The sequence below is a fragment of the Pogoniulus pusillus genome, chromosome 6 (assembly GCF_015220805.1).
Source record: "Pogoniulus pusillus isolate bPogPus1 chromosome 6, bPogPus1.pri, whole genome shotgun sequence".
Taxonomy (NCBI): Eukaryota; Metazoa; Chordata; class Aves; order Piciformes; family Lybiidae; genus Pogoniulus; species Pogoniulus pusillus.
In genome coordinates this window covers 17,691,050-17,717,917 of record NC_087269.1, presented here as the reverse complement: position 1 = coordinate 17,717,917, position 26,868 = coordinate 17,691,050, and the positions used below count along the sequence as shown (strand labels likewise).

General features: G+C 37.9%; 1 protein-coding gene across 1 annotated transcript; it reads left to right on the top strand.

Annotated features, from left to right (window-relative positions):
- The first annotated feature begins 372 nt into the window (after positions 1-372).
- LOC135176077 (protein FRA10AC1) lies at positions 373-26,405 on the top strand. The gene is made up of 14 exons (XM_064144709.1): positions 373-1,147; positions 5,164-5,240; positions 7,418-7,510; positions 7,595-7,640; positions 9,462-9,538; positions 10,752-10,835; positions 11,246-11,330; positions 16,820-16,865; positions 20,086-20,199; positions 21,103-21,145; positions 22,775-22,899; positions 23,459-23,497; positions 25,101-25,185; positions 25,570-26,405. Exons 1-14 carry the CDS (start codon positions 1,115-1,117, stop codon positions 25,610-25,612), a joined length of 990 nt encoding a protein of 329 aa, XP_064000779.1. The 5' UTR covers positions 373-1,114; the 3' UTR covers positions 25,613-26,405.
- Positions 26,406-26,868: the final 463 nt, after the last annotated feature.

Below are 26,868 nucleotides of genomic sequence, written 5' to 3'. Positions count from 1 at the left end.
ACAGTCCAGAAGAAAATATTTGTCATGCAGTAAAACTATTTCAGACTTCGGCAGCCAAAATGCTGGTTCAGGTACTGCACGCCCTGTTAAGTGAAACAGTATCAACTCCTTGACAGTGACTTCCTGTGTCTGATGAATTAATGCCACCGACATGTATTCCCCAGCTAGCTTAAGAGAAAACAGGTTTAGTTTATAGAACTGCTTTCTCTGACGCAACCCACAGGCTCCCAAACTATCGCCCAACTGCCGTTGGTCCTCACAAGAGAAACTGGGTCACATATTGTCTTTCCTTCTTCGAACTGCAAGATGCGATTGAAAAGGTAGGAAACCACTAAAACCTGGAAATCAGTTTTACATATTACCTTTCTGAGGCTGCCAGAGCGCTAAAACGGCCGAGAAGGAGGTCTGTGCTGCGGTGAGGGCAGCGCACACACCTACTGCATGAAGCCCGGCCCCAAGGACGTCTGGCAGCTCCTGCTAAGCAGCCTCGCAGGCAGCCTTCTCCCTGAAGGGCCTCCTCCAGAGCGACCGCCACCACCCCGACCCCTCCCAAAGGGACCCTTTCAGCCCGACCCCGCCGTCACCGGTGCCCGCAGCCGGCTCAGAATCCCTTGGGCTGCACCGCCCAGTTCAGCTACTCCAACGGGGACTCCCCAAGCCCGAAAGCGCCGGGAATGGTGCAGAGGCGAAGCGGGATGAGAGCAAAGGAACTCGCTAAGGCCTCTCTGGGAGCCACTACGGCCGTGTCCTACCTTCCCAGAGACGGAGAACGCCGCAGCCGGGGCCGCGCACCGGCTTCCCAAGCAGGGAGACTCCCCTGGCCCCTAAACATGATGAACGCTTTTCCCCTCCCATTCCTTGCCGGCGCGGCTCGCCCTCCCCTGCCCGTCGGCACCCCGCCGCGCTCCGCCAGCTCCCCGCGCCCCTCTGCCCTGCGCCGCGGCTCCCGCCAGCGGCGGAGAGAGGCAGCCCCCAGCGCGGCCCTGCTCCGCCTCTGCTTTCGGTTTCCGGGAGGGGCCCGCGGGAGCAGCCCGCGGAACAGCTCCGAGACCGGCGAGCAGGACCGGGCGGCGGAGGAGGCTCTCTCCTGCGTCCCTAGCCAGCGGCCGCCGCCATGGTGCCCAACCAGCTGAGACTCTCCGCGGCCGTGAGTGCAGCTCGGGAGGGAGGGATTGGAGAGGGCCCGGCAGGAGCGGGAGGCGCCGCGGTGGACAGGCCTCGGTGAAGGCCGCGGCCTCCATAGTGCTGGCAGTAGGAGTCAAGTCGTGCCGGTGTGAGGAAGAGGCCGAGCCGTCCTCCGGTGCGGCAGGAGGGTACCCGGGAGCCGTGGCATACACCCCGCGGCCGTCCGACGGCTGCTCTGGTGGTCGCTGTCCGGGTTAGGTGGGCTGTGCGGCAGACGAGGGCAGGACCTAGTCGGCTTTCGGGGTATGAGAACGGCGTCGGGAGTTATGTCGAGCTCACACGGACCGGTTTTCTCCATAGAGCCCCACAAAGCTCTAATCCTCACGCCTTGGCCTGCTGTTACCTACTTCTTAAATCCTGCTTCTCCTTTCCTAGTTCTAGAGCTTTAATAAAGCAGCAGTATCTTGTGGGTGTATTTTCCCTTTGCTAGCAATGTTCACTGTACAGTTCATAAAAATGCTTCTTGTAATTGGTTTTATAAAAGAGAGTTAGTTTGAATTGTGATTGTACTCAATTTTTTTTACCCCATAGTGGGTGTTTCAGAGCCTCAAAGATAGCATCAAGGTGGGAAGAGCATTCCGCAGTGAAGCGTGCTGACCCTTTGTGCGGCACCCTTGTAGATCGGAGAGTGCTATGAGTCTAGCTCTAGGTCTGTGCTTCCTTTGGATCCTCGCAGACTAGTTTGCTTTCACCTTGCGAACAGGCCTGTTTTGGGCCACATCTGAGCTGAGAGCAGGCAGGATTACAGACCTATGTGCTGGGCAGATAAAGGGAAGGGTGGAAGTGACACCGCTGAGGGGACAAACAAGAGTAGGGCTGAGGTCAGGAACCACGAATTGGGATTTTGTGCGTAGTATAACTTTGCCTGTTCTTTTTAAACTGACTTTTTCATGTCGTCTGCATGTTGTGATTAGCAGTCAATGTGAACTATAAATGTGTCCACTGAACACAGATGAGAGGTCATCAGCTGTGGGTTGTACGTTTTTCACTCTGAATTTATCTTTGAGTGATTTTGGTGATTCAGAAGTATGGTGGAAGCTGTGAAGAGCTTTCCTGTCAGAAGAAGAGCCTCCTCAAAACCCAGTCCTTAGCCATGTCTGCCATTATATTCACAGTCACCGCTTTCCAAAAGACAGTTACCAGCTTCTGAGAGCCCTACAGTATGACTTTATTGGAACAGCTTTTCTTGCATCTTTGTTTTTTGAGTCAGTCCCAGAATCAGAATGGAGCTGATTGTTGAGTATACCTAACTTTTTCCTGGGCACCATCATCCAATTTACTTGCACACTCAAAGTATCCAGCCTTTTAAAAGACTGCATAAGCTTCATTTAAAAAAAAGTAGTGACAGGCCACCTCAGCTAGGAAACCAGCATCTAAGCTGTGAATTATAATGGGACCGTGCTGAGAGAATTTCCTACCACTGGTGCTCTTTTGCCAGTACAGGAAGCCTACTTACACCAGACATTGTAGACATCTGCTGTACCTTTTTTTGGTAATGGGCAAGTTTTGTGTCTTCCAGGAAACAGAAAACATAAAGACAAATAAGATAGTTATGATTTGTTTTTGCTCAAATACACATGTATATGAGAGCTATGTCTTCTTCAGAAGAATTCAAGAGTGAAAGGAACATTATTAAAGCAAGGAAAAAAGGCACACATTATCATTATTAATAACAATATTTTTTTAAAAGTCAGTTCAACATCAGTGCAAGAAGCTATCATTTTACATATCCTGCATGATAAACAGAAGTTGTTGATATCAGTAGAGGATACAACTGACACTCTAGCATGGCATTTTTGGAAGGAATTTGCATCAAGAGAAGGCATCTCATCAAAATCATCCCGAAGAGATGTATCTTTTTTTTTCAGATTTTGTTTTTCTCAAGTCTTGGTAGGTAATGTAGACTTAAGAACAATGCTGAATCAAATACACTGGTTTTCTAATCCAGTTTCTTTTCTTAACCATTATCTGAATTACCAAGGTATTTAGGAAGTGTGTTTGAGCCTTTCCCAATGCAGATGTAGAATAACCATCTTGCTTGTTTTCCTCTCATTTTTGTAAACAATACGGTTGTGTAAATGCTTTTTCTGATATCAGTGCTGGTTTATGCAGTTCTCAGCTCTGTCTGTTCTCTTCCTGTGCTACCCCTCCAGCTGCGTGGTGTAGCTGCTGGGGGGGCTCTGGGTGAACTGTCAGTTAACTTTTCTGTCTTAAAATAATCTTTTCAGATAGGACCCTTAGTAACTTGGGTGACCTGTTTGATCTGGTTAGTATGCAGTTTCACAAGTGGAAGAAAGGCACCAGAGTAGGTGGTGAGGGAGGGGGAGTGAGGGAGAGAAAATGAGATCTAAATAAGCCATTACTTCACAGTATCACAGTATCACAGTATTATTAGGATTGGTAGAGACCTCACAGATCATCAAGTCCAACCCTTTACCACAGAGCTCAAGGCTAGACCATGGCACCAAGTGCCACGTCCAGTCTTGCCTTGAACTGCCCCAGGGACGGTGACTCCACCACCTCCCCAGGCAGCCCATTCCAGTGTCCAGTGACTCTCAGTGAAGAACTTTCTCCTCGCTTCGAGCCTAAATCTCCCCTGGCGTAGCTTGAGGCTGTGTCCTCTCGTTTTGGTGCTGGCCACCTGAGAGAAGAGAGCAACCTCCTCCAGGCCACAGCCACCCCTCAGGTAGTTGTAGACAGCAACTTCTGCTGAAAGAATTGGACATGTAACTTTACCTTGAAAAATGGATGTGATAAATTTGGGCATAAGTAAGTGCTTGATTGTTTGATAGCATTTAGATATGGGATTTTGGGATTTTCCTGTGTGCATTAATTTGACATTGTAGTCCCAAAGGGTGTGGGAAAAAAATTTCATTTAATGTTAGGAATTTGATCATGTAATGGTACATTTTTGTAGACATGTTGTTATTTTGTAATTTTAGCTACCAGTGAAAGATCTAATGATCTAAAATGCTGTATCACAGCTGAAGAAACTTTTGTTCTCAATCTTTCTTTGTTTATAGGCATATGAGTTGCTGTCCTCCAGCCCTCTGAAAGAATAGCTCTTGGGGAAAAAACTCATCTTTTACTTATTTGAAAGTAAAGACCAAAGATGCTTATAGAATCATAGAATTGTCAGGGTTGGAAGGGGCCTCAGGGATCATCTAGTTCCAGCCACCCTGCCATGAGCAGGGACCCTTTCCATGAGATCAGGTTGTCCAGAGCCTCATCCAGCCTGGGATAAATACCTTCCATGGATAGGGCTTCCACCACCTCTTCCACCACTGTTATGGTAAAGAACTTCTTCCTAATGTCAAATCTAAATCTACCTTCTAGTTTTGCTCCACTCCCCTTAGTCCTGTCATTGGCCAACATCTTGAAAAGTCCCTTACCAGCTTTCTTGTAGGCCCCCTTCAGATACTGGAAGGTCACAATAAGGTCTCCTCAGAGCCTTCTCTTTTCCGGACTAAATAACCCCAACGTGTCCAGCCTGTCTTCATAGAAGAGGTGCTCCACCTTCTGATCGTTCTCATAGCCCTTCTCTGTACATGTTCCAGCACATCCATATCTTGTAATAGGGGCTCTAGAACTGGACACAGTACTCCAGGAGGAGTCTCACAAGAGTGGTGTAAAGGGGAAGAATCACTTCCCTCAACCTGCTGACCACACTTCTGTTGATGCAGACCAGAGAAGCTGCATGCTTTTGGTTATCTGCATCTGTGTCAGGATTAAACAAGAGGACATCTGCATCTATGTTATTTCAAAAATAATCTTTTGACAGAGTGACCATATCTTTCTTTGCCCTATGTTATTTGAAATGTAATGTTGAACTTTCTTTGGTTTATACATGTGAAAATATGCACTTGCTTGCTTGCCAACTGTCTCTCCTTTATGCATGAGGGACAGTACCAGTTTCTAGCTATGCCATGTCTATAGGACATTAGCAGATATATTGACTGTGTTGTCTATTATTTTCAGGCACATGGCCGTGGAGGCTATGATTCTGATTTTAGTGATGAAGAGAATGAAGAGAAGACTGTGCAGAAGACTAAAAGGTAATATAGGGCAGGGCTAACATTTTGCATTGTGTATTTATGCTGTGATAGATAAAGCATGCTGTTGAGATGATTCCCAGGGACAGCTGATTAAGGTGCATTCAGCCATGTTCATTTGGTGTCTATATACCCCTCAGTTCTTGGTGCAGAGTTTTTTATTTTTCCAAGCATTAGTATCAGCTGCTGAAGTTTGTCTGCACTGTTCAGTGTGATCCATCAGGACATGAAGAACAACTAAGAGAGCAAGGCAGAAGTGGCTGTATGGTAGCAGGCTTTGTAGATATAAAACGCCTACTTGGTGGAAGTGAAGAACTGAGGCTACATGTTTATTATTTAATTTGTGAAGAGACCCACAGATTGGTGAACTGTGTTGTACTCAGACACTGAAAAGTAACACATCTCTTATTTGATACCATCTTTGCTAGTTCTTTCAGTGATTTGCACAATTAATGACCATGAATTTTTGTAGTCTGATGTAATTTTATTAAGATTTTTATTTATTTGTTTAATTTGCCTTGTCACCGTGGTCCTTTGACACTTTCTAAATTGTACTGAATGTTTTGCCTACGTTGTGCTTGTATCTTTCTTACATTTTCCTGTCTTTCCCTCACTCTGCTGTTGGACTTTATTTAATAAGGCTTTCTGGAAACTTTCCTAGGACTCTTGCATATTTTCCTTTGCAGTAAAATTGAAAGAATGACTTTTGTCGTGTCTGACTGCATTCTGGGAAAAAATGTCATGTTTTAATCATTGGAATAATAGCAGGCATTGTACTGTTCCATTTATTTTATAAATATAGCTGTTCTCTATTAAAAACAGTGACTGGTTTTGTTCAGTTTTCATTTTCTTTAAAAGGCCATTACACATTACACCATTTCACTTCCTAGTGGAGTATCAACTAACCATAAGGAGTCTTTCAAAAATCATAGAATCATAGAATTGTTTTGCTTGGAAGAGGCTCTGAAGGTCATTGAGTCCAACCATTAACCCAGCACTGCCAGGTCACCACTAAACCATGACCCTCAGCACCACGTCTACATGGTTTTGAAACCCCTCTAGGGATGGGGTCTCCACCAGTGCCCTGGGCAGCCTGGTCCAGGGCTTGACAACTCTTTTGGGTAAAAGCATTTTCCTAGTATTCAATCTAAACCTCCCCTGGTACAACTTGAGATGGTGTTCTCTGGTCCTATTCGTTCCCTGGGAGAAGAGACTGGCTGCTGCATGGCTCCAGTCTCCTCTCATGGAGAACCCTTGTTCTGGCATGCTTATTCTCAGGGAGGCTCTTACCTGGGTTCACTGTATTTGTGTATATACATATATCCTTTTCTTGCTCTGTGATACTTATTTTCACTTTAAGGAAAACAATAGTTTTAAGTTTTCTCTACATTGCTGTTATATAGAGTCTCCTTATGGGAATTTTGTGCTTACACATCTTTTTGAGTAAATGTTATCCTTAGTTTCTAGAGTGCTATATTTCATAGCTGGAAATAGAAATTCCCTGGCTTGCTTTATGCAAGTTTCTGACTTCGTTCTTTCTGCCAGCTAATTACGGGAAGGTCTTCACTTCTGTTGAGGAATGAAACAATGTCCTTTTTACTAGCTGAACGTATCACTTTGTGTTTAACTTTTTATTCCTTTGTGGAATTCTGGAGGTACTTACAGCTATCTGTTGGCAAGTATGGATCACAGCGTGGTGCTTAAGTTTTAAATTAGCCATTGTTGCAATAACGCTGCAAGAGATGAAGCTCTGGAGCTGTTTGATGCAGTGTTGAGATGTTTTCATGAAAGGATGGGAAAAGGTTACTAAAAGTGTCTGTCCCTTCTTGTTTCTACATGGTCGCATAGTTAAGATTTACAGAGGGCTTTAAATGTAGAGTGAAACTAACAAAATTTCAAGGTTTTTTTATTGTGGTTCTCCATTGATAATATTTATAAAAATAAATATTCCAGGTTACTGATTTGAACAGTTTTCTTTAAATGCTGACTATAAGCAAATGCCTTTCTGATTTTTTTTTTCTGCAAATGAAATAAAGCCTAAGCTGATAGTTTGTTCTGAAGTTTTAACTTACTCCTACAGAGACTAGCAATATAACAGTTTTTATTATTCAGATTTGGAAAATATATTGCTTATGAAAAGATCTTGACTCATTTACTCCTTTTTCTTTCTCTACCTTTAGTAAAAAGGAAGATGACCTTCTGATAAAGCCATTCCAAAAGGCAAAGCAAGGCACTCTGGTTCACAGACAGTTTGCAGCTGAAGAATGGGATAGGTATCTTTTTATATTTTGTTTTTGTGAGGCATTTTTCCCTTCATGTAAAGATAACTTCAACTGAAACGTGTTTGTTATTAACAGGGAAGAAGCAAGGAAAAGAAGATTTCATCTGATAGCAATGGATGCCGTATCCTTCTGTGTCATTTTTCTAGCTAGATTATGGGGCATAAATTACCCATTATGGTGAAATTCTGGGATTTTTCATTTATCACAGCAGTTGACAGTGCACCACCAGATACTGAGTCATTCTTCAAATTAGTTTCTTTTTGTTGCTGAGATGTCTTTGAGCATGCCTCTGTTCAGTTGTTTCCAGATTCACCCTACATGTCCATTTGTCCTGTCTGGGACAAAAATGTTATACAGTGGATTTTATTTAGGCTGGCACAAAGATACTTTGCTCTTTCAGTTGAATTTGTGCAGAACCTAATTCTATATAAGGCTACTGTTACCTGTGTACAAATACATTTCCGCTGTAAACTTAAGAATCCATAAATCAAAAGTGTATTCAAAAAAGTCTTATCTTCGGCCTTATCTTACTAGATGTTCTAATGTAAGCCCATTTAATTCGATGTACAGTTTTATTTTGTTTTTTTTAATATCTCTTAGTTGTATTTATGCATAATTTGTAACTATTTCTATAACTACTACTTCTTTCTATAATTACAGCCTCTTTTTATTTAGTTTTCACCTGTTGCAGTCATTGCATGTTTTAACTAAGTGTATCTGAAATGCAATCAGTTCCTTCTTAGCTTAAGTAGCTATTCTTCAGCAGTAACAATTAATAACTAGGAAAGTTAAGACTCCAGAAAGTAATGTCTCCTAACCTCCTTAGAATTTGTCTGGCCATTACACAAGCATCATATGCCTGTAAAAGGGATGTATCTTAATCTGTCCTCTTGAGACATTAGAATGTCATTTAGCCACAGAAAAGCCCATATATTGTGGAACGACCGCAAAACTCATTATGTAAATACTTATATTAGGTTTTACTAATGTTTTCTGATGGTTCCTTTAAACCCTTTACTGTTACACAATGCCTTGTCACTGAAATGGCAGCACAGAATAGCATATTGTGCTAGTGCTTCTCTGTTTCTTCCATTTGTAGTGGAAATTTTTAAAAACAAAAAAATCCACAAACTGAGGTTAAATTAAGTTTTGGGTGCCCTTTGGAAAATGAAGTGTTTTCTCAATAAAAATGCAAGGCATGTCAGAACAGTAGACAGATACAGATTATTCACACTGATATCGTAGTTGCCAGGTTATAAATCAGAATATAATTTATTTCATAATTTGTTGCTTCAGAAACACCATAGAGATTAATTGAAAATATTTTTAATAGCCATATATAGTGGTTTTGTTTGTGAAGACACTTGTTTTATGAGTAATTACATATTTTTTTCTCAAATTATGGCACGAAATGTGTTTCACATCATGTCTTTGAGGCAGAAGTGTTCTAAAAAACATGTTATATTTTCACTTGATTTTTCATCTCTGAACTAAAGCAGGTAACTTCTAAGAAAAACATAATAAATTCTTCCACTTTAATAGTCAGACTATCTTATAATACATTAAATACTAAACCTGTTTAAGCCAAAACTGCAGCACTAAGAAACTGCTGTCTAAATTACATCTGAAAATACGAACCAAATTTCTAGGTATATGTGTACAGGGCATCTTTGATAAAGGAAATCAATTCTATAAAGGTCTGACAGCTGAATGAAGTTTTAAAGGTGAAATCGCCTTGAATTTCTGTATTTGGAAAGGAACTTTAATCAGACATTATTAATAAAAAATCCATATTAATTCCTTCCTTTCTGGAAATCTCTGAACTATTTTTAATAAAAGAACTTTCTCTTAAGTGTATGTAAGTTATTTTTGTTTGTGGTTTTTTTTAAATGTATGGTAAAATAAAAGAGATTCTGACCCAATCCTTAATTGCTTTATTAAGTATCAAAGACATAAAAAGTTTGTGAGTGACTACATTTTATACTATGGGGGCAAAATTGAGGATTTCCGACGTTCTGGGTAAGAACAATTAGCTGTCTTTCCTTTCATGCTCTCAAAATTCCTGTGTTATGTAAAGCCATTAAACCTATATCAAGATTTTGGGAGGAGAGGGATGTGTCTGTGTATCAAATTGCTAATTCTTTTGATTACAGATGGTAGTAGCTACAGTTGTGAATATTCAAAACAGAGAATTGCCTCATATACTTTTATATAAGGCCTTGCCATGAGATGAATTGTTCTTGTTTTGTTATGTAAAAAGAAAGATGACAGGTGAGCATTAATTCAGGGTACATTGAGAAATATCTGGCAGTACCTTCAAAATAACAATTTGAAATACTTTTGAAATGTGCAGAATTGCTGTCCATTGTCCAGAATAATAACCTTCTTCAGAACTATCTGTAGGAGCCTTCTAATATTACTATCTTCAATTAACAGTATAAAAAGTATGCTTTCATACAGGTTCAAGTCATCCACAGTTTCAGTGGCCACTAAGCTGTGTGATTGTCACACCAGAGTGATGGGATGTGATACACAGGGACCTGGACAAACTCAGGAAGTGGGCGTGTGGGAATCTCATGAGGTTCAACAAAGCCAAGTGCAAGATCCTGCACCTCAGTCGAGGCAGTCCTTGGTATCAATATAGTCTAGGGGTTGATGGGATTGAGAGCAGCCCTGCAGAGCGCAAGCTAGGAGTACTGCTGGATGAAAAGCTGGATGTGAGCCAACAGTGTGCTTTTGTCGGCCCAGGCAGCCAGCAGACTGAGGGAGGTAGTTCTGTCCCTTTACTCTGGTGAGAACTCCCCTGGAATTCTGTGCTCAGCTGTGGAGTCCTCAGCACCCGAAAGACATGAACCTGTTGGCGTGAATCCAGAGGATGGCCACAAGAATGATCAGAGGGTACACCTCTCCTGTAGATAAAGGCTGAGTGAGTTAGAATTGTTCAGCCTGGAGAAGGAGGATTGGACTAGGTGACCTTTAAAGGTCCATTCCAACTAAAAACATTATGTGGTTTACCACTGAGTTTTTCATTTGGGAAAAGGTATGCCAGAAATGCTATAGCCTTTTTTGACTATAGCTATAATTTTATTCTATAGCAATGTAGTCCTTTATGCAATGAGGTGGGGATCACCACTGTGAAATACTGGTTTTACCAAATACTCAGTTTTTCATATCATACCTTCAGTTTTCATTTTCATGTTTCATTTTACTAAAAAAAAGTGTCTTTTTATAGAGCAAATGACAAGACGGATCTCGACGTCATTAGAGAAAACCATAGATTCCTGTGGAACGAAGATGATGAAGCAGACATGAATTGGTACCTGGAACTATTATAGAACATTATTTTTAGATCACTTGTACTAAATTTATGCTATTCCCTAATAATTAAGAGCTACTGTGCCTACTTAGTGATTATTCTTTGATATTTATTGCATTTAAAAATAAAAGACCTTTATGAGGTCTTTCATATTCTAATATTGTTCAGTGGCAGAATGAATTGGTGATGAAAGTAATTAAGAAATATTTGGGCATTCTGTGAGATCCAAATGAACTTTTCTGAAAACTCTGAAGAGGGCCAAGTTTGAAAAGAAAATACAGTTTAGTAGGCACTGTAGATGTATTTTAGATGTAGATGAAACAAGATGTCTTTGTCTTTCTAGTGTCATTACAATGTAGAATGGTTTGTATCACATTCTGTAATTAAAAAAGTAATACCTTTTGTTGCAGGGAGAAGAGGCTTGCAAAGAAGTATTATGAGAAATTGTTCAAGGAATACTGTATAGCAGATCTCAGTAGATACAAAGAGAATAAGGTATGTTACATGATTGTGGAACATCTTGGTTTTAAATTATATCCTCTTGTTAAAAATTCTTTATGCTCATGGATATGTCATGAGACCAGAATGTTAGTACCCCTACCCTAGAAAAAGAGCTGAGAGAACTTTGCAAGTTTTTTAGTAAGCAATAGCCCTTTGAATCCAGCCATTGTCTCTACCCCAAAAATGTCCTTCTATGGGAACAGGAGCATTTCTGTCAGATGGTGTTTTATGAAGAGGTACATTGTGTGTAAGAAAGGCAGAAAATGCTGAGAGATTAAGGAAATAAGGCTAAAGAGATTTGCCTGCAGAGAAGTACTAGAGGAAGCCTAAAAAGTCTCTGGGAATGTTACTGTAAGAAAAAAAGGGGTAGTGGAGAAGGGGTGTTTATCTACAAAGGAAGAGTTTTGTACTTGAATGCTGGCAGAAACAATTTCAGAAATGGCTACTATAAAACAGTCTTTTGCTGATTATTCTTTTTTTCCTTGTGGAAACAGAATGTGTATATTCCTTGTAAGTAAATAGTATTACTTAAGAGAAGCAGCCCACTTCCAGAACCAATTTTTCTTGTTAACCAGAACAGCCTTGCTGAACTTAGATGTGCATTAGTGTTGTTAGTACATAGTAACAATCCACCCTGCAAACAACGTCTATATAAAGTTCTTGGAGGCTATTTATAGTATTGAACCTTAGATTCACCAGTACATACTTGCAAAGTCTGGCCTTTAATATTAGGCAGAAAAACTGACGGGCTTCTGAAGAAAATTCAAACAGAAAAATGCAAAAATTAACAAAAAGTAAAATGCTGAGGATGTCTTCCCTCCCTTTATTTTTTTTTTAACAAATTTGGTTTATTTTCATATAGCAGTTTCATATCTCTCAATCTCTACCCTGCCCCCTCAGCTGATTTTTCCCTTGAGCGTACTTGCAGGTTGTGTTTCTTTTGCTCCTGTGCTAATCTTCAGTGTGTTTGCTATCTTCTTTGTGAAAAGAATTTCTTATAAATTCTTATAAAAATGGAAAAAAGTGGAATTTTTTTTCACGTTTTGATTTATTGATGCCCATCTTTGATACAGAAATACGCCAAAGTAGTTTTTTCCTTGGAAGTCAGGAGTAGTCTGCTGATCCCCTTTGCACCAATAGAATGCTGTCTGTGCTTTCAGATTTTTCCTGCCTCAATTATTTTCTGCATTTCCAGAAACTGGAAGTTAGATATCTTTAGGTACTTGTGCTTTTTGTTCTGCAATGTTGGTGCTATGAGTAGTGCAGAATAGGTAACCAGCTTCTCAGCTGTTACTGATACTTTATATGATGATGCTTCCTCTTGATATACGAAACAAAAGTATAACAGAACAGTCAGTCACTGGAACAACCTCCCCAGTGACATGGTAGAGTCCACTTTGCTGGAGGCTTCCAAGATATGGTCTCACTGATTGCTAGATTCCCTTTCCCACAAAGGACTGGACCACATAGTCTTTCGAGATCCCTTCCAACCTAAGCTGTTCTGTGCTTGTATGTTTGTATATCCTGCTAGGTGGTGTCAAAGTAAAGTTGGAGATAGTTTCCTGTGATGTTTTTAGTATATTTATTTCATAGAATTGAGACTTGCACATTATGCATACATCTCTTTTCTTAACTGCAATTGTTTTGCAACTGGCCAAAATCTTTTAACCAGTTAGTTCATCTAAAGACCTCTGCATAGAGATAGTAGCTCAGATCTCATTTAGAACTTTATACTGAGAAAAAGCACTGTTTCATTAAGTATTGGATAATGATAAGGATCAGTTTCATCAGAGAGGATCTCTCAAGGTCCAAGAAATAAGCAGAGCACCTTGGTAAAGATGAAAGTTCAAGTAAACCAAAGACATCTGAACCTCCAAGGCCACAGCTAGTTGTTGTAGTTCGCTATTTCATTCACATATGCACAGACACAGATGTCTGGGGTCTCCTTTCCTCACTGTGCTTTTATCCTTAGAGATGCACTTACCTCAGTTGCTGGCACTGCATGCAAATGGGACCCTGTGACCCATGATCCTACTTCTCTTGGCTCCTTTAGGAAATATATTTTCCTTCTTTATTTTTTAAATAGAAATGCCAGCATGACCCTCTGGTGTGAGGCTGCTTAGAGACACTCTGACAGCTCTTGCTTGTAATGGCTGTGTTACTCCTTGCATTTTCTCTAGAACAGAATTTTTTAGGTCAAATTTGTCTTGGAACCTTTAGTGCAGAACCTTGTCTGTGAACTTTGAATCTGACAAATGTCCATCTGTACTGTCAGATAGTTTAGTTCTGTTGTCAGTTTTGCAATGCAGTAAGGGAGAGTGCTCTGTGTACTTTGATATGCATTGGACTAGAAATGTTCTTTTTACTGTCTTACTTTCCTAGAAAAGTTCTTATTTGCTGTCTCTGTACTTTATTTTCTGGCTTAACAGACTGTAGATGTCTCCTGTTTGCTAAGAAATGAAACCCATCTGACACCTGGTCATTAAACACAATACATTTTACACTTCTGTTTATATTTCTGGATCATTTTCAGATTTCTAGGCCAACTTGTCTTCCATTTGGTAGTGGTAATATGTTTTCTGTTGTCATTGTTTTCCAGCCTGGAGACTTCTCTGTGAAAATAAAAATATTTAAAATATATATAGTATTTTTCCACAATATTGTCTAAATTTATACATTGTTTTTCTGAAAAACATGACTGTGGGCATGCTAGTTGTTGCTGCAGCTAGTCCATATTGCATAAGCAGTCCATATTTAATTTGGAAAGTTTATTGTTTGTGGTTATTACATGTTTTTTTCACATTATTGAAACTGTAATTTCTCATTAAGTTAGTAATTTGATACTCTTGTAAACCCTCTGTATTAGAGTTGTTCTACTTGATCCTGGTCTTCCTTGTAAAAGTAGCTCTTTTACGATCTTGTTGAACTCATTTAACAACAAATCATAGAACCATAGAATTGTCAGGGCCTCAAGGGATCACTTAGTTCCTACCCCCCTGCCATGGGCAGAGACACCTTACAGGTTGCTTAAAGACCTCCAGGGATGTGGCTTCCACAGCCTCCCTAGGCAACCTGTTCCAGTGTCTCATCACCCTCATGCTGAAGAACTTCCTAATGTCAAGTCTGAATCTGCCCACTTTTAGTTTCTCTCTATTCTCCCTAGTCCTATTGCTACCTGACATCCTACAAAGTCCCTCACTGGCTTTCTTGCAGGCCTCCTTCAGATACTGAAAGGCCACAATCAGGTCTCCTTGGAGCCTTCTCTTCTCTAGATGGAGAAGCCCCAGCTCTCTTAGTCTGTCTTCATAGGAGAGACACTCCAGCCCTCTGTTCATCCTCGTGGCCCTTCTCTGGATACTTTCCAGCATGTCTAGATCTTTCGTGTAATAGGGGCTCCAGAACTGATATCTTAGTGTAAAGGAACTCAACTGTATTTGCTTTATATGTTTTATTGTTTCTTCTTAGCCTTGGTCACTGTCATTTTCTGTAAGCCTGTGGAAGAGTGATTGGCAAAACTGAATGAAGATGAGGACAACCTTTTTCTTAGACCATCTACAGATGGTTCTAGCTCCCTCTTTTTTTCTATTTTGTGTCTATCCTCAGGTGTCTCTGAGGATATAATCTGATTTCTATTTTATTGAGTCAAGTTTGGGCTGGGAGGGAAAATCTATATAAAAATCTACTTCAGTAGCAAAAGTGAGCCTGGATAATTTGATGATTGGTGAAGTACCAGATGGATGGACTATGAAGAAGCAGACGTGCTGATAAAGTCACATTGTTTTTCACTCTTCACTGCCAGCAGCACAACATGCAAAATTGGTGCCAAAATAGCGTTGATGTTTGGTCATAAATGCTCTGTTTTTCAATTATGTCACAAGCTTTTCAGAATTAGAGTACCCTTTAAACCAGCAAATACCCATTAAAAGAGCAAGAACAATTAACCATCACTCTTTAGATCAACTGGTTTCCGTCATGTATTTTACATTTATAGATGTATTTTATGTTGTTTTCACTGAACTGTTCAGCACAGTTTGTGCCTTTTTTTTCACCTGATCAATTTTTGTTTGACTGGGGTGTGAGTGGTATCATGGAACTTTAAACCGCACTGTAGATTTATTGAGTAGGCTGAGCACAACTTGATCCTGTCTTAGCAAACTGTCATCTTACGCAGTATGACAGTAGAAGCTGATCTTCTGTGAATGTTAGTGGACATATTTAAAGAGACAAATATCCCATTGGTTTGCAAACTTAGTTTTTGTAGGCATCTTCTATGTAAGAGATTGACTTGGAGAAGATCATTGCAAAGCAAACATTGGGCTGTATGTGCCTTTCTGCCTTTTTTTCAGTTTTGCTATTCAGGTGCAAAGCATTTATATGAGAGTATGACACATTCTTTAAAGGAAAAACTTATTTTTTCTTGTGTTTTTTTTTATGGCCTTTCAACCACATAAAACTTTATGCATGAGAACTCCATGCTGTTACCCTTCAGATGAAGAATTGTTATGGTTTATTAAAAAATTGAACATTAAAGTCCACACAGCAATAGACACATGTACTTATATACAGTGTTTAAAATCATGATGAAAATATTGCAATTCAATCCAATATATTACAGAATTCATGCCACTGCATCTACAAAATGCACATTTGTGTGGGTTCAGTCTAAGAGTGCACCAAGAAAAGGTTTGTATTTATTCCAAAGGATACTTTGGAATTCAGGTGCTGAAGATGGATTTTGCAGCTATTTTTATACTTCTTTGGTTTTTGTAACCCTTCTACCCTGCCCATCTTTTAACATGAAGTTCAGAGTCTTTTCTGCTTTGCTTGCAGAGTAGCAATTTTCTCTTCCTGTCATCCTTGTTTTCATGATTTTTAAATGATGCACTTTTTTTAAGAAGTTGTATACCTCTGAATTTTATCCTCTGTTTATACTTGTTAGTGAAAATAAAAATGTTTTTCTCCACCTGTTCTCATTCCCTCCCATCTTCAGTCTTCTCACTTGGTTACTTGCCATTTGAAGAGTATGAACCAGATTCTCTGGAAAACAAAAATAGGTTGGTTATCTACATGTGAAGTTTCTAGGCAGTGTAGAGAGAAATACAGCTTCATTGTCTTTTTTTTTTTTTCTTAGTCTTTAGGGATTAAAAAGGTGATCCATCAATATGTGCTTTTCAGTATTCCAGTAGTCTTCACAGTTTTTAGTGTGGGCAAGACTGTGATGAAGTATGTAACAAAGATGTCCTATTTGTTCTTCTGCTGGCTATGAAGTTGCTGTTCGGTACTGAGCATCATCTACTTCGAAGTGTGCATGTAAATTGGAATCCTTTTGGCAAGCAGAGAGATATTTCTAACAGAGAAAGAAATTTTACTAGCAACTGTTGAATGGATGAGCCACATTCAGGACATCAATCAGCTGAAAATAGCCTTTACATTACTACCCATATTCACTATTCACAAATTAATTTTGGTTCTTATCTTAACAGTTTGGATTTAGGTGGCGACACGAGAAAGAAGTAATTTCAGGAAAAGGTAATGCTGTCTTTCATTCTATATTATGCTTTTCTTTGCTGTGTTTTGACATAATTTTGTTAGACAGTATTTTACAATACCAGTAATTTTATCAGATGATAATGGACAATAAATTGATTTTGAAAAGGTTCAGTGGGAATCATTTGTTGTAAGTCCACATCCTGTTTCTAAATCACTAGATTATTCTGGCTGCTCTTCTGCTTCATAGAGTTCTTACTAATGTGTTGTTGGACCTTGCACAGTGATCCCAGTTCCATGGCCTTTTTCCATGGCACATGAACTCTTTCAAGCAGGTGAGCAAGCAAGGAAATCAGATTAATGGATTGCTGTTTGTGGGTAGTCTTCATATACATGTGTGGTTTTCAGAAGTTAAGCATGCATACGCAAGACGACTGCATGGAGTGATCAGAATAAATAGCTCTGTTATTACAATGTCTTAAAGAGGTTAGAAATACATTTGTTATATACCCTATTAGAAGATACATATATATATGTATCTTCTCATAGGAGGAAATGTGAACTTTAAAGGTGGAGTTTTTTATCTCTGAAGATTAAATCTCCTAAAGGTAGTTGTAGTTATATGTTGCATACAGCACCACAGGTTATATTAGCAGACAGCTATATAATTATATGCTTTATTGGCTGGTTTAAAAAGAGAATTAAAATTAAATGACTAATTTATGAACTATTACATCTTCATGGGGAATATAATTTAAAGCTGCGTTGTACTTTTGATATCTGATACTTCATACTTAAAAATATGTGATAAAGTGCAAAATTACATGTTTTAAGCTTTCTGATGGAATCCTAATGGGAAACACAATTGGAACGCAAGCTGTGAAATGGTGCCTTCGCCACTAAGGGGAGCAAGAGCCCAACCTTAGTTCTGCTTCCCATGCTCTTTTCAAGTGCAGTGAGACTTAATGCCTTTCTTTTGCTTTTCCTATTTGAAAGTATAAATCAGTAACAAAAAGTGCTTTGATTACATGTAATAAAGCATTAATACCTAACTGATAATTCACACTTAAAAAGAGAGAGCATGTACTTTAAGTGTGACAATAGTAGTAGTGGTGGTGAGAACTACTGCTGTGGTTTGGGAGTAGAAGAATGGGTTACTTACATTTGGTTGCTTTCAGTGTCTGTCTTTGTAAGGTCACTAAGAAGATGAGTGAAAGGAGAGGTTGCTCGTATTACTAGTTGTAAGCACTTGACCAATCTGATAGCCTTCTATGATGGCATGACTGGTTGGGTAGATGAGGAAGGAGCAGTAATGTTGTCTACCTCAACTTCAGTAAAACTTTTGACACTGTCTCCTGTAACGTTTTCATAAGTAAGCTTAGAAAGTGTGGGTTACATGAGTGAGGTAGATTGTGAACTGTCTGAATGACAGAGCTGAGAAGGTTGTGATCAGTGATGCAGTGACCTGTGGCTAGTGGTGTTACCCAAGGGTCAGTACTATGTCCAGTCATGTTCAACATCTTCACCAACCTAGATGAAAGGACAGCGCATACCCTAAGCAAGTTTGCTGATGATAGAAACAATGAAAGACACACCAGAAGGCTTTGCTGCAATTTTACTTCTTTATAATGGAAATAAATTCTTCCTGATGACGATAGATACTGGAAGCCATACCTTTATATAGGGGTGAACATATTTAATGTATGTTAATTTGAAACTTTTATCTTTTTTTTAATGGGAGCTCTGGGATTGTTGGAGGGGGTGTGTTTGTTTGTGTTTTTTTGGTGTTGGATATTTTGGGTTTTTGTTGTTGTTGTTATTGTTCTGCATTTGTTTTTTGTTTGGTTGTTTTCATTTGGGTTTATGTTTTCCTGAAATGTTATCATGGCAAGTGGTTTTACTGAAATATCTGAGGATCTTTCAGCAGAACTGATCTTTCAGCAGAACTGAAATATCTGAGGACACTGCCAATCTATCAATTATCAGCTTAAGCAGAATGCTCTGAGGTTAATCGTTCACCACAGTCCTGCTTGTGAGCCTATTAATACACATCCTTACCACCAGCTCTCCATATAAATTAGTCTTTTGCAAAGGGAATGTATATATCACTATTATTTTGAGAACCCAGTCATGTAAAAAATATTGATTATGTGCAAATTCCTTTAAGATTAGTATTATATTTGACGTAATAAGGAAGCTTTTAAAGCAGCTACATAGTTTCTTATTGAATTTTATTTCCTTTTCTTTAAAAAAAAAATTGTGTCCAGTATATCAGGTGAACAAGTAAGGTGATAAGAACATGGACATAGTAATGTTGTACGTACATGATCCTTTGAATAGTTTGATGTCATCAAAGATGAATATCTAAATTGCTCTTCCTGATCCATCAGCCTCTATTATTACTGACTGCTAAGTAATAATTTCTGTTATAGAATGTATCCTAGAGACACTCATTTCTTCAGAGTCCAGTATTAGGCTTACTATTTCATAACATATTCCTTCATGTATACATTGTAAAAAACAATTCAAGTTATGTTCTTTCATTGCAAATTATGATGGTTTGGGAGTTATCCACCCACACAATGAAATCATCCAGACTAGGCTCAGTCATCTGGAAGTTAAGGAATGAAGCTTTATATTTACAGCTTAGCACAATATACAAGCAGATATATTCAATATATTACAAATATATATAGCTATATACGGAATTATGCAAGTTAAAAGTAATACAGAAATACAATACCCCTCCTAGAAATCACAGTCCCCAGGAGAGGCTCCCAACCACCCTTCCACCCTCTTTCCACCCCCCTGCCTTATCCCAGGGTCTGCCTTACATGCAAGGTGAGTTTGGAGGATCAGGAAAGGGGTTTTATAAGCAGAATGATTATAAACCAACTTTGACAGATAGAGATACTCACTGTCTTGTGTCCTTGTTATTATACATCTCAGCAAGCCTATGAGTGAACTAGACATCACCATTGTTTTCACAGCCTATAATCTATTTTTTTCTCATTAAAATATTCCAATTAGCCTCAAACCAGCACACAAATATACAATATTAGATAGGTATGATTGATTGCTTTGTTATTGTCTGTTATTTTTTTTCCTTAATCTAGATGTTCCTTCTAGATTTGTGCTTCTTTACTTGCAAGAAATGCAAACCAAAAAAAGCAAAAGCTGAGCAAAACTGGACATAGCAACCCCAAACACATATGTATGTTAATCACTGAAGCACAGTTCTCTGGTTTTCATCTCTTTAAAGGTCAGTTTTCATGTGGAAATAAGCATTGTGATGAGAAAGAAGGCCTGAAGAGCTGGGAGGTGAATTTTGGCTACATGGAACATGGTGAAAAGAGGAATGCGCTTGTGAAATTGAGTAAGTCAGCCCTTCAAGGATATGTGCACTTAAAGAAGACAACTATCTTGTGCTTTAAAAGATACTGAGTGAGACCCCAGTGATAATGATATTGGTTCATATGAAATGGAAAATGCCACATAAGAGATAATTTTGTTAATTGCAGGCAATATGATGGTCTGATTAAGGGAGCACATCTGTTACTGATTATAAGCTGGTTTGATACAAACATGCCTAGTTTTAATGGACAATGCTACATTGAAAGGAGGGTTTCATCACGTCATTGTTTAATCAGTTATGTGGCCTAGGAGTCTTCAGGACTTTGATTCAGATAACTCTTCAATACCTTCAGCTCTTCTCATTTTATTTTTCTTCCAAAAATCCTAAATTTAATAAAGTCACCTCCTTTTCCAGTCTTCTCTCTTGAAATGTTCTTATTTATTATGGTGTACATTTTGGTATGTTAATCAGATAATTAAACTTACCACAGTTACTCTGTGTAAAACAAGCTAATATGTTTTTTACTTCAGTTCGTAAGACACTTCAAGTGGTAGCATGTTGTTTCTGGCAAAGCTCTAAGAGACTTGCAGGTCTTCATTGTAACTGTAGAACAATTTAATCTGTCCACAAAGATCCATAAAATGGCATATCTGTATCTGATAAGAAAAAAGAGTTTTTTAAGAGTTGCCAGTGTTAAACCTGCAGTCTTCCTCCAGGTTTAGTATAAAATATGGGTCTATACTGAAGACTTTTTCATGGTATTATTCTCAACCCTGGCTGCAATTACTTTGTAACCTTTGTTTTGAAGGAAAAGCTACTGAAATTGGAAGATGGCATTGTCTAGTTTTAGATAAGTATTACTAAATTTTGTGAATTATGCTTGTCAGATACATGGGTGTAATGTGTTTGTTCTCTCTTTTTCAGGACTATGTCCAGAATGTTCCTACAAACTAAACTTCCATCACCGGTATGAATGGTGGCTGAATTATCAGTTGATTACAGCTATGCTAAACAGCAAGTAGGAGGAAGACTTACAGCTGGATTATTAGAAACTTCAGTATGATGAATAGGTTCCATTAAGAATTAGATGTTGTTGAAATCGCATTCCAACTCCCCCCAAAATTTTCCATTGCTTAATTTCAGGCTGAAAGTCTGTGCAAAACACTTTTATTCTTCCTCTTGATGTATTTTTAAGAATTAGAATGCTTTTCCTTTTCTTAAAAAGAGTGGGTTTATGTGTCAAGTGACTGCATTTTGAAATGCTGAACTTAAGAATTTGCTCACTTACTAAAAGGAGAGAAAACCAGTGGATTTTGAACCTATAAAATGTGTGCACTAAGGTTTGATTTTTTGGGTTTTTTTATACAATTTTACTGAATTCCATTGCTATTGATACTCAGATTATGATTTTCTGAAACAATGTGGCATTAATTTAGTTGTAAAGCTCAGTAACTAAGCTATACAGTTATTGAAGAGCATATGAAATGATGGTTTTTTTTTTAAAGTGACACAAATCAAACTTGTTTCTAGATGAATGTATCCAAGGTAGTTAATTAATCCACTTAAAAAGTTAATTAATACTCAATTATATTAAAGCACTGTGCATATGCATGTTACGAAGGAGAATTAATTAATAATACTGGTTTCATTCCTTCTTTTTGGAATGAAAATTGTAAACCCACTTGAACTCAGAATAAGTATGCTAAGTAGAATCATAGAATCAAGCAGGTTGGAAGAGACCTCCAAGATCATCCAGTCCAACCTAGCCCCCAGCCCTGTCCAATCAACTAGATCATGGCACTAAGTGCCTCATCCAGTCTTTTCTTGAACACCTCCAGGGATGGCAATTCCACCACCACCCTGGGCAGCCCATTCCAATGGGAAATCACTCTCTCTGTGAAGAACTTCCTCCTAACATCCAGCCTAAAAGTTTCACTCTGCTCCCTTTCCCTGCCCTCAGTAAATTTCATCATAAGTTTGTGGTTGGTTGTTGTTGGTTTTGGTTTTGTTGGCTTCCCCCCTCCCCCTGCCCCGGTAGGATGTGTATGTGTTCCTCTTCAGCAACTGCAGAGTACTTTGAAACAATTTTAGTTACTTCTTTTTGCAAAGAAGCAGGAGAAAGTTAGTTCATGTTCCTATATAGCCTTTTTAAGTAATGCTGAAAATAAAATGCATGAGTTCTGCAGCAGGTTCTTAGGCTTGAGGTTCTTCTACCTCAGATTTTGTTACTATCAAATACAAAAATAATTTTAAAACTTAGCATTAACTCTATTCTCCTCATTACTTATGTATGAAATTGTTTTCTAAAAGAAAAAAAGAGTAAGTGTTCAGTATAAATAAGAGTTTGGCATGTTATAATTGTATTTTCTATGTTTAATTTTTGTTTGCCAATTCACTGGTTTTATTACCGGCATCAGTGTCATTTTAGCAGCTTTAGCATTTCCTGCTCTTTGTCTATAGCACTATGCATTTTAACTAAGTTTTTCAATTTAAGTAGTGATATGTTTCATAAAAAATGACAACTGTTTGAATTAAATGCTGAAGAATACTTGAAGAGTACATATAACAGAGATGTATATTAATTATTTCTTTAAAGGAGGAAAGAAGTCAAAGCACACAAGAAAAAAGGCACAGCTGTACCAACCTCTAAAGAGCCAAAAATTAAGAAGACAAAATTGTCTTGTTCAGCAAAAAATAAGTCAAAAAAAAAGATTCATAAAGGTAAATTAAAATTTTAGATCTTTCAATTACTAAAATAATCAAATGCTAGTTGAATCTTTGTTTTACTATAACTGCATAGGTATAAATATGTGTAACTTTCTTGTCTGTGTAAGGTAGTAAAGAAGGATAGATTTCTAGGTAAAATTTCCTAAAATAAATTTAGAGGGAAAAAAAATGTTGTATTTTACAGAGAAAGACTTCTGAAAAATACTCATTACAGTGAAAATTTGCCCAAGAGTTGGGCATTGCATATCAGAAAGAGTATTTAATTCCTTGAGGCTTTGAGGTTGAAAGTCTTTGGAAGTGTTAGATAACCTTTTTATGCCACATTTCGTAGAATAACCTAGTTGAGCTTAAACTGATAACCTTTAAACTCATGCAAAACAAAGAGGTTATTTTTATGTCAGTGTTTGCTTGCTTTCTGTGAATGCATAGTGCATGTATGTGTATGCACATGTTTATGTGTAGTATATTGTGCTAGAAATACCCTAGCAAACAATTTAAGGTGGTGTATAAAACCAGGATAAGCTTACTATTTTTAAATGGTGTTCCTTTTCAGATCAGACTTCTTCAGAAGATTCAGATAATTCTGATAAAGGTAAAGTACTTAATTTCTTCTGCATTTCATTGTTTTGTAATAAATTATTTTGTTTCAAGGTCATATGTCATTGGTCTTAGTTTTGTTTGTTAAACAGCAGTTCCAGAAAAAGTAGAGGATGCAAAGATAGGTACATTTTTAATAATTGCTAATTCTTAATAATTGTTAATGAGCCTGTATATGCAAATATGTGCTGTGTGAAGAAAGTATTTCCTGAATAAAATAGCAACTACATTTCCTTTCAGGGAATGATATTAATATGTACTCAAATAATTAATAAATTGTAAATAAATTGTAGGCTTTAACTAAAGCTCCACAGTTCAAGAGAGACAGGGACCTGCTGGAAGGAGTCCAGTGGAAAGCCACAAGGATGAGTAGGGGACTTGAACATTTCCCCTACAAAGACAGACTGAAACCTAGAGCTGTTCAGTCTGGAGAAGAGAATACTGAGAGGAGATCTTACCAATGTATACAAATGTCTGAGGGGTGGGTGTCAAGTGCATGGGGCCAATCTCTTTTCAGTGATTAGCAGTAATAATACAAGGAGCAATGGCTACAAATTAGAACATAGAAGGTTTCACCTCAACCTGAGGAGAAACTTCTCTACAGTGAGAGTGACAGAGCACTGGAACAGGCTGCTCCAGAGAGGTCTCCTTCTCTGGAGACTTTCAAAACCTTCCTGGATGCATTCTAGAGTGAACTACCTTAGGTGATCCTGCCTTGGCAGAGAGGTTGGACTCGATGGCCTCTGGAGGTCCCCCCAATCCTCTAAAGTTCTGTGATTCTGTAAAGTATTTTTGAGCCACAACCTGTTGTAACTCATGGATGCACTCAGTCTCTGCAAGACTCCTTAGGCATTGATGTCTCTGTAGCTCAATAATTCCAGTCCCCAGTATTTTATTTTGATGAAGCAAACCACTATTGGTCATGCCAGTTCTTTCTGCAGAGTGTCTAGAAGAGGTTGGGTGTTTACCAATTGCTCTGCTGTACTGTATGTTTTCAGCAGTGTCCTAAGGACATATGTGTACCGGAAGACTTGAAGTAGTTTCCATATGACTCAAGTCTCTGTTTTGTCAGGAAAGCTCTATGGGAAGATAGGGTTTTTCTGGGTCAGGGCATATCTCTGGTAATGCAAGTGTTTTTGTTTTCACTTCTTCTGTATATTTACATGAAACAGACATGAAATAATCTATGCTTTCTGAAAATTTCACTGATAAATTACAATTGATAAGAGTTGTCATTCATATAAAAGTCAGTTTCGTTTAATAAGTCAGTTTCGTTAATGAGTTGAAACTGTATTGTAATTCTGGGTTTGGAGTTATAAACCCTTAATTTTAGGAATGAATTGCTATGCTGCTGTTGTATTTGGATCAGTATTTTGACATCATTGTTGTTGTGTTTGAGCAAAATACAAGTCCAAGAGTGTAATGCTGCATTAAATAATAGTGGCAAATCTTTTTGATTTTTACTTTACACTAAGTAAAGTGTTCCTTTTTTTCTTATGGTTAGAAAAACATTGCTGTTAGCATTAATCCATCTAAAGACTTAAATATATTTAAAAATCAATTAAAAAAATTCATAAGCACTTTAAATTTGTTAACAGATTCAGATAACAGCGATGCACAAGATGGTCCTTCAGATGCTGACTTTTGGAAAGGTCCTCTACAAGAACCAAATGAAAAGTCACGGTTAGTTTTATCTAGTGAACTCGTAACTATTAAGACATAATGTGTCCAATCAGAACTAAAAAGGTAGAGATTTTTTTTCCTAAGTGTTTTTATGTATACCCTGACATTTAAAATTATACCACATCTCCTTCCATGTAATGTCATACACAACACTGGAAGAGAAACCTTTGTAAAGCCACTACAATCCCACTGCTGTCTTACACCTTATCCTGCTGTTAACTATCTTAAAAGTAATTCCTAACAGTTAATTCCCTGCTGTTGCTGGTCTATACCAGCTGAAAATTCTAGTCAGAAGCCTGCTAAATCTTTCTCATACAAAGACTGTTTCCTAAGTACAACTCCAAAGCAGAAGTTTCTTTTGACCTTTTTTTTTTTTCTCCCCAGGGAGGAAGAGTTTGATGAGTATTTTCAAGACTTGTTTCTCTGAAACTTTAAACCTATGTATGCTGATCTTCATGGATTATGAAGTTAAAAGTCTGGAAATTCAGTCATAATTAAGGAGAACTGTTTTTGTTTAGCATACTTTCTCTACAGTCACTCATTTGGACCATCTCAGTAAATTGTCTTTGTAGAAGACTTCAGGTCTAAAAACTTTGTGTTTTTTTCCCTTTCAGTTCAGTGCAAAAACATAAATAGCACTCAGAAGATGTAAACAAACAATATAGTTTATTGACATTACATTAAGGTAGTTGGCTGCCTTTTGTTTTATCTCAGACTTCAGTTACTGTCAGATTTTTGTAAAGAGGCATGTTGGAAGATTCTGTTCTTAGCTTAAAGCCATACATTTTAATATATTCGTATTTCTAACTTATTAAACAAGAGTGAATACCCTTAACTTGATTGGTCTTGTAGACTTTACTATGCAGGTATTTGTCTTTGTAAGTATTTTCAGATGTTAATGGATAAGTTCAGGGTTTGTTTTTTGGCTTTTTGCTTGAATTAAGTGACCTCTATCCAAAATGTCTGCCCTACTTTTTAGAAGACTTTAGTTCATTGTGAGTTACTTTGGTTTAAATTTTAATTATAATGTGATGTGACTTAAAAAAATCTTGTTAATTGATGAAATTTTTGGTGTTAAAAAAATCCAACATGCAGCTTTCTGTACATGTGGCTTGTAGATTAATTGTGGTTTCTGATCTCCTTAAGATTGATTGAACGTTAATCCTTCTTTAAGGTGTAATCCTAAATATATAAGTAAAGAATGAATATCACCTGAAAAACTCACTGGATTAATTTTCTTCTTTAAATTGCAATACAACCTTAAACATTATTTATTATATGTATCCAAAGAAACAATCTGCACATGAATAGTTGGAGAGACTATTTTCTTTGTTGGGTGAAAATTACTTTGGATGTAAAAGGCAAACTTTTTAATTAAAGGTTCATGTTATTATGAGGAAAGTTAATATATAAAATATACTTCCCACTGTAAATATATATATATATATATATATAAAAAGTATCTATAATAAGTATTTCATGTGGGAAACAGCAGAGATGGTTGCAGTGTATTTATGAACATTTTACATGCACTCAGGAAAATGAGAACTCTATTTACAAGTGTCAACATAATTACATTTTAAAGAGTTTGTCCTTACATTCTAGATGACAGTACAAAGACACACTTAGCATGTACTTCAGTAAGAAAGAAACATAGCCTTGCATGAAGGCTTCTTTAGGTAA

Coding starts and splice junctions, on each gene's coding strand:
- LOC135176077 (XM_064144709.1), top strand. CDS start 1,115: ATGGTGCCCAACCAGCTGAGACTCTCCGCGGCC. Junction 1,148..5,163: donor AGCTGAGACTCTCCGCGGCC/GTGAGTGCAGCT, acceptor TATTATTTTCAG/GCACATGGCCGTGGAGGCTA. Junction 25,186..25,569: donor GAACCAAATGAAAAGTCACG/GTTAGTTTTATC, acceptor TTTTCTCCCCAG/GGAGGAAGAGTTTGATGAGT.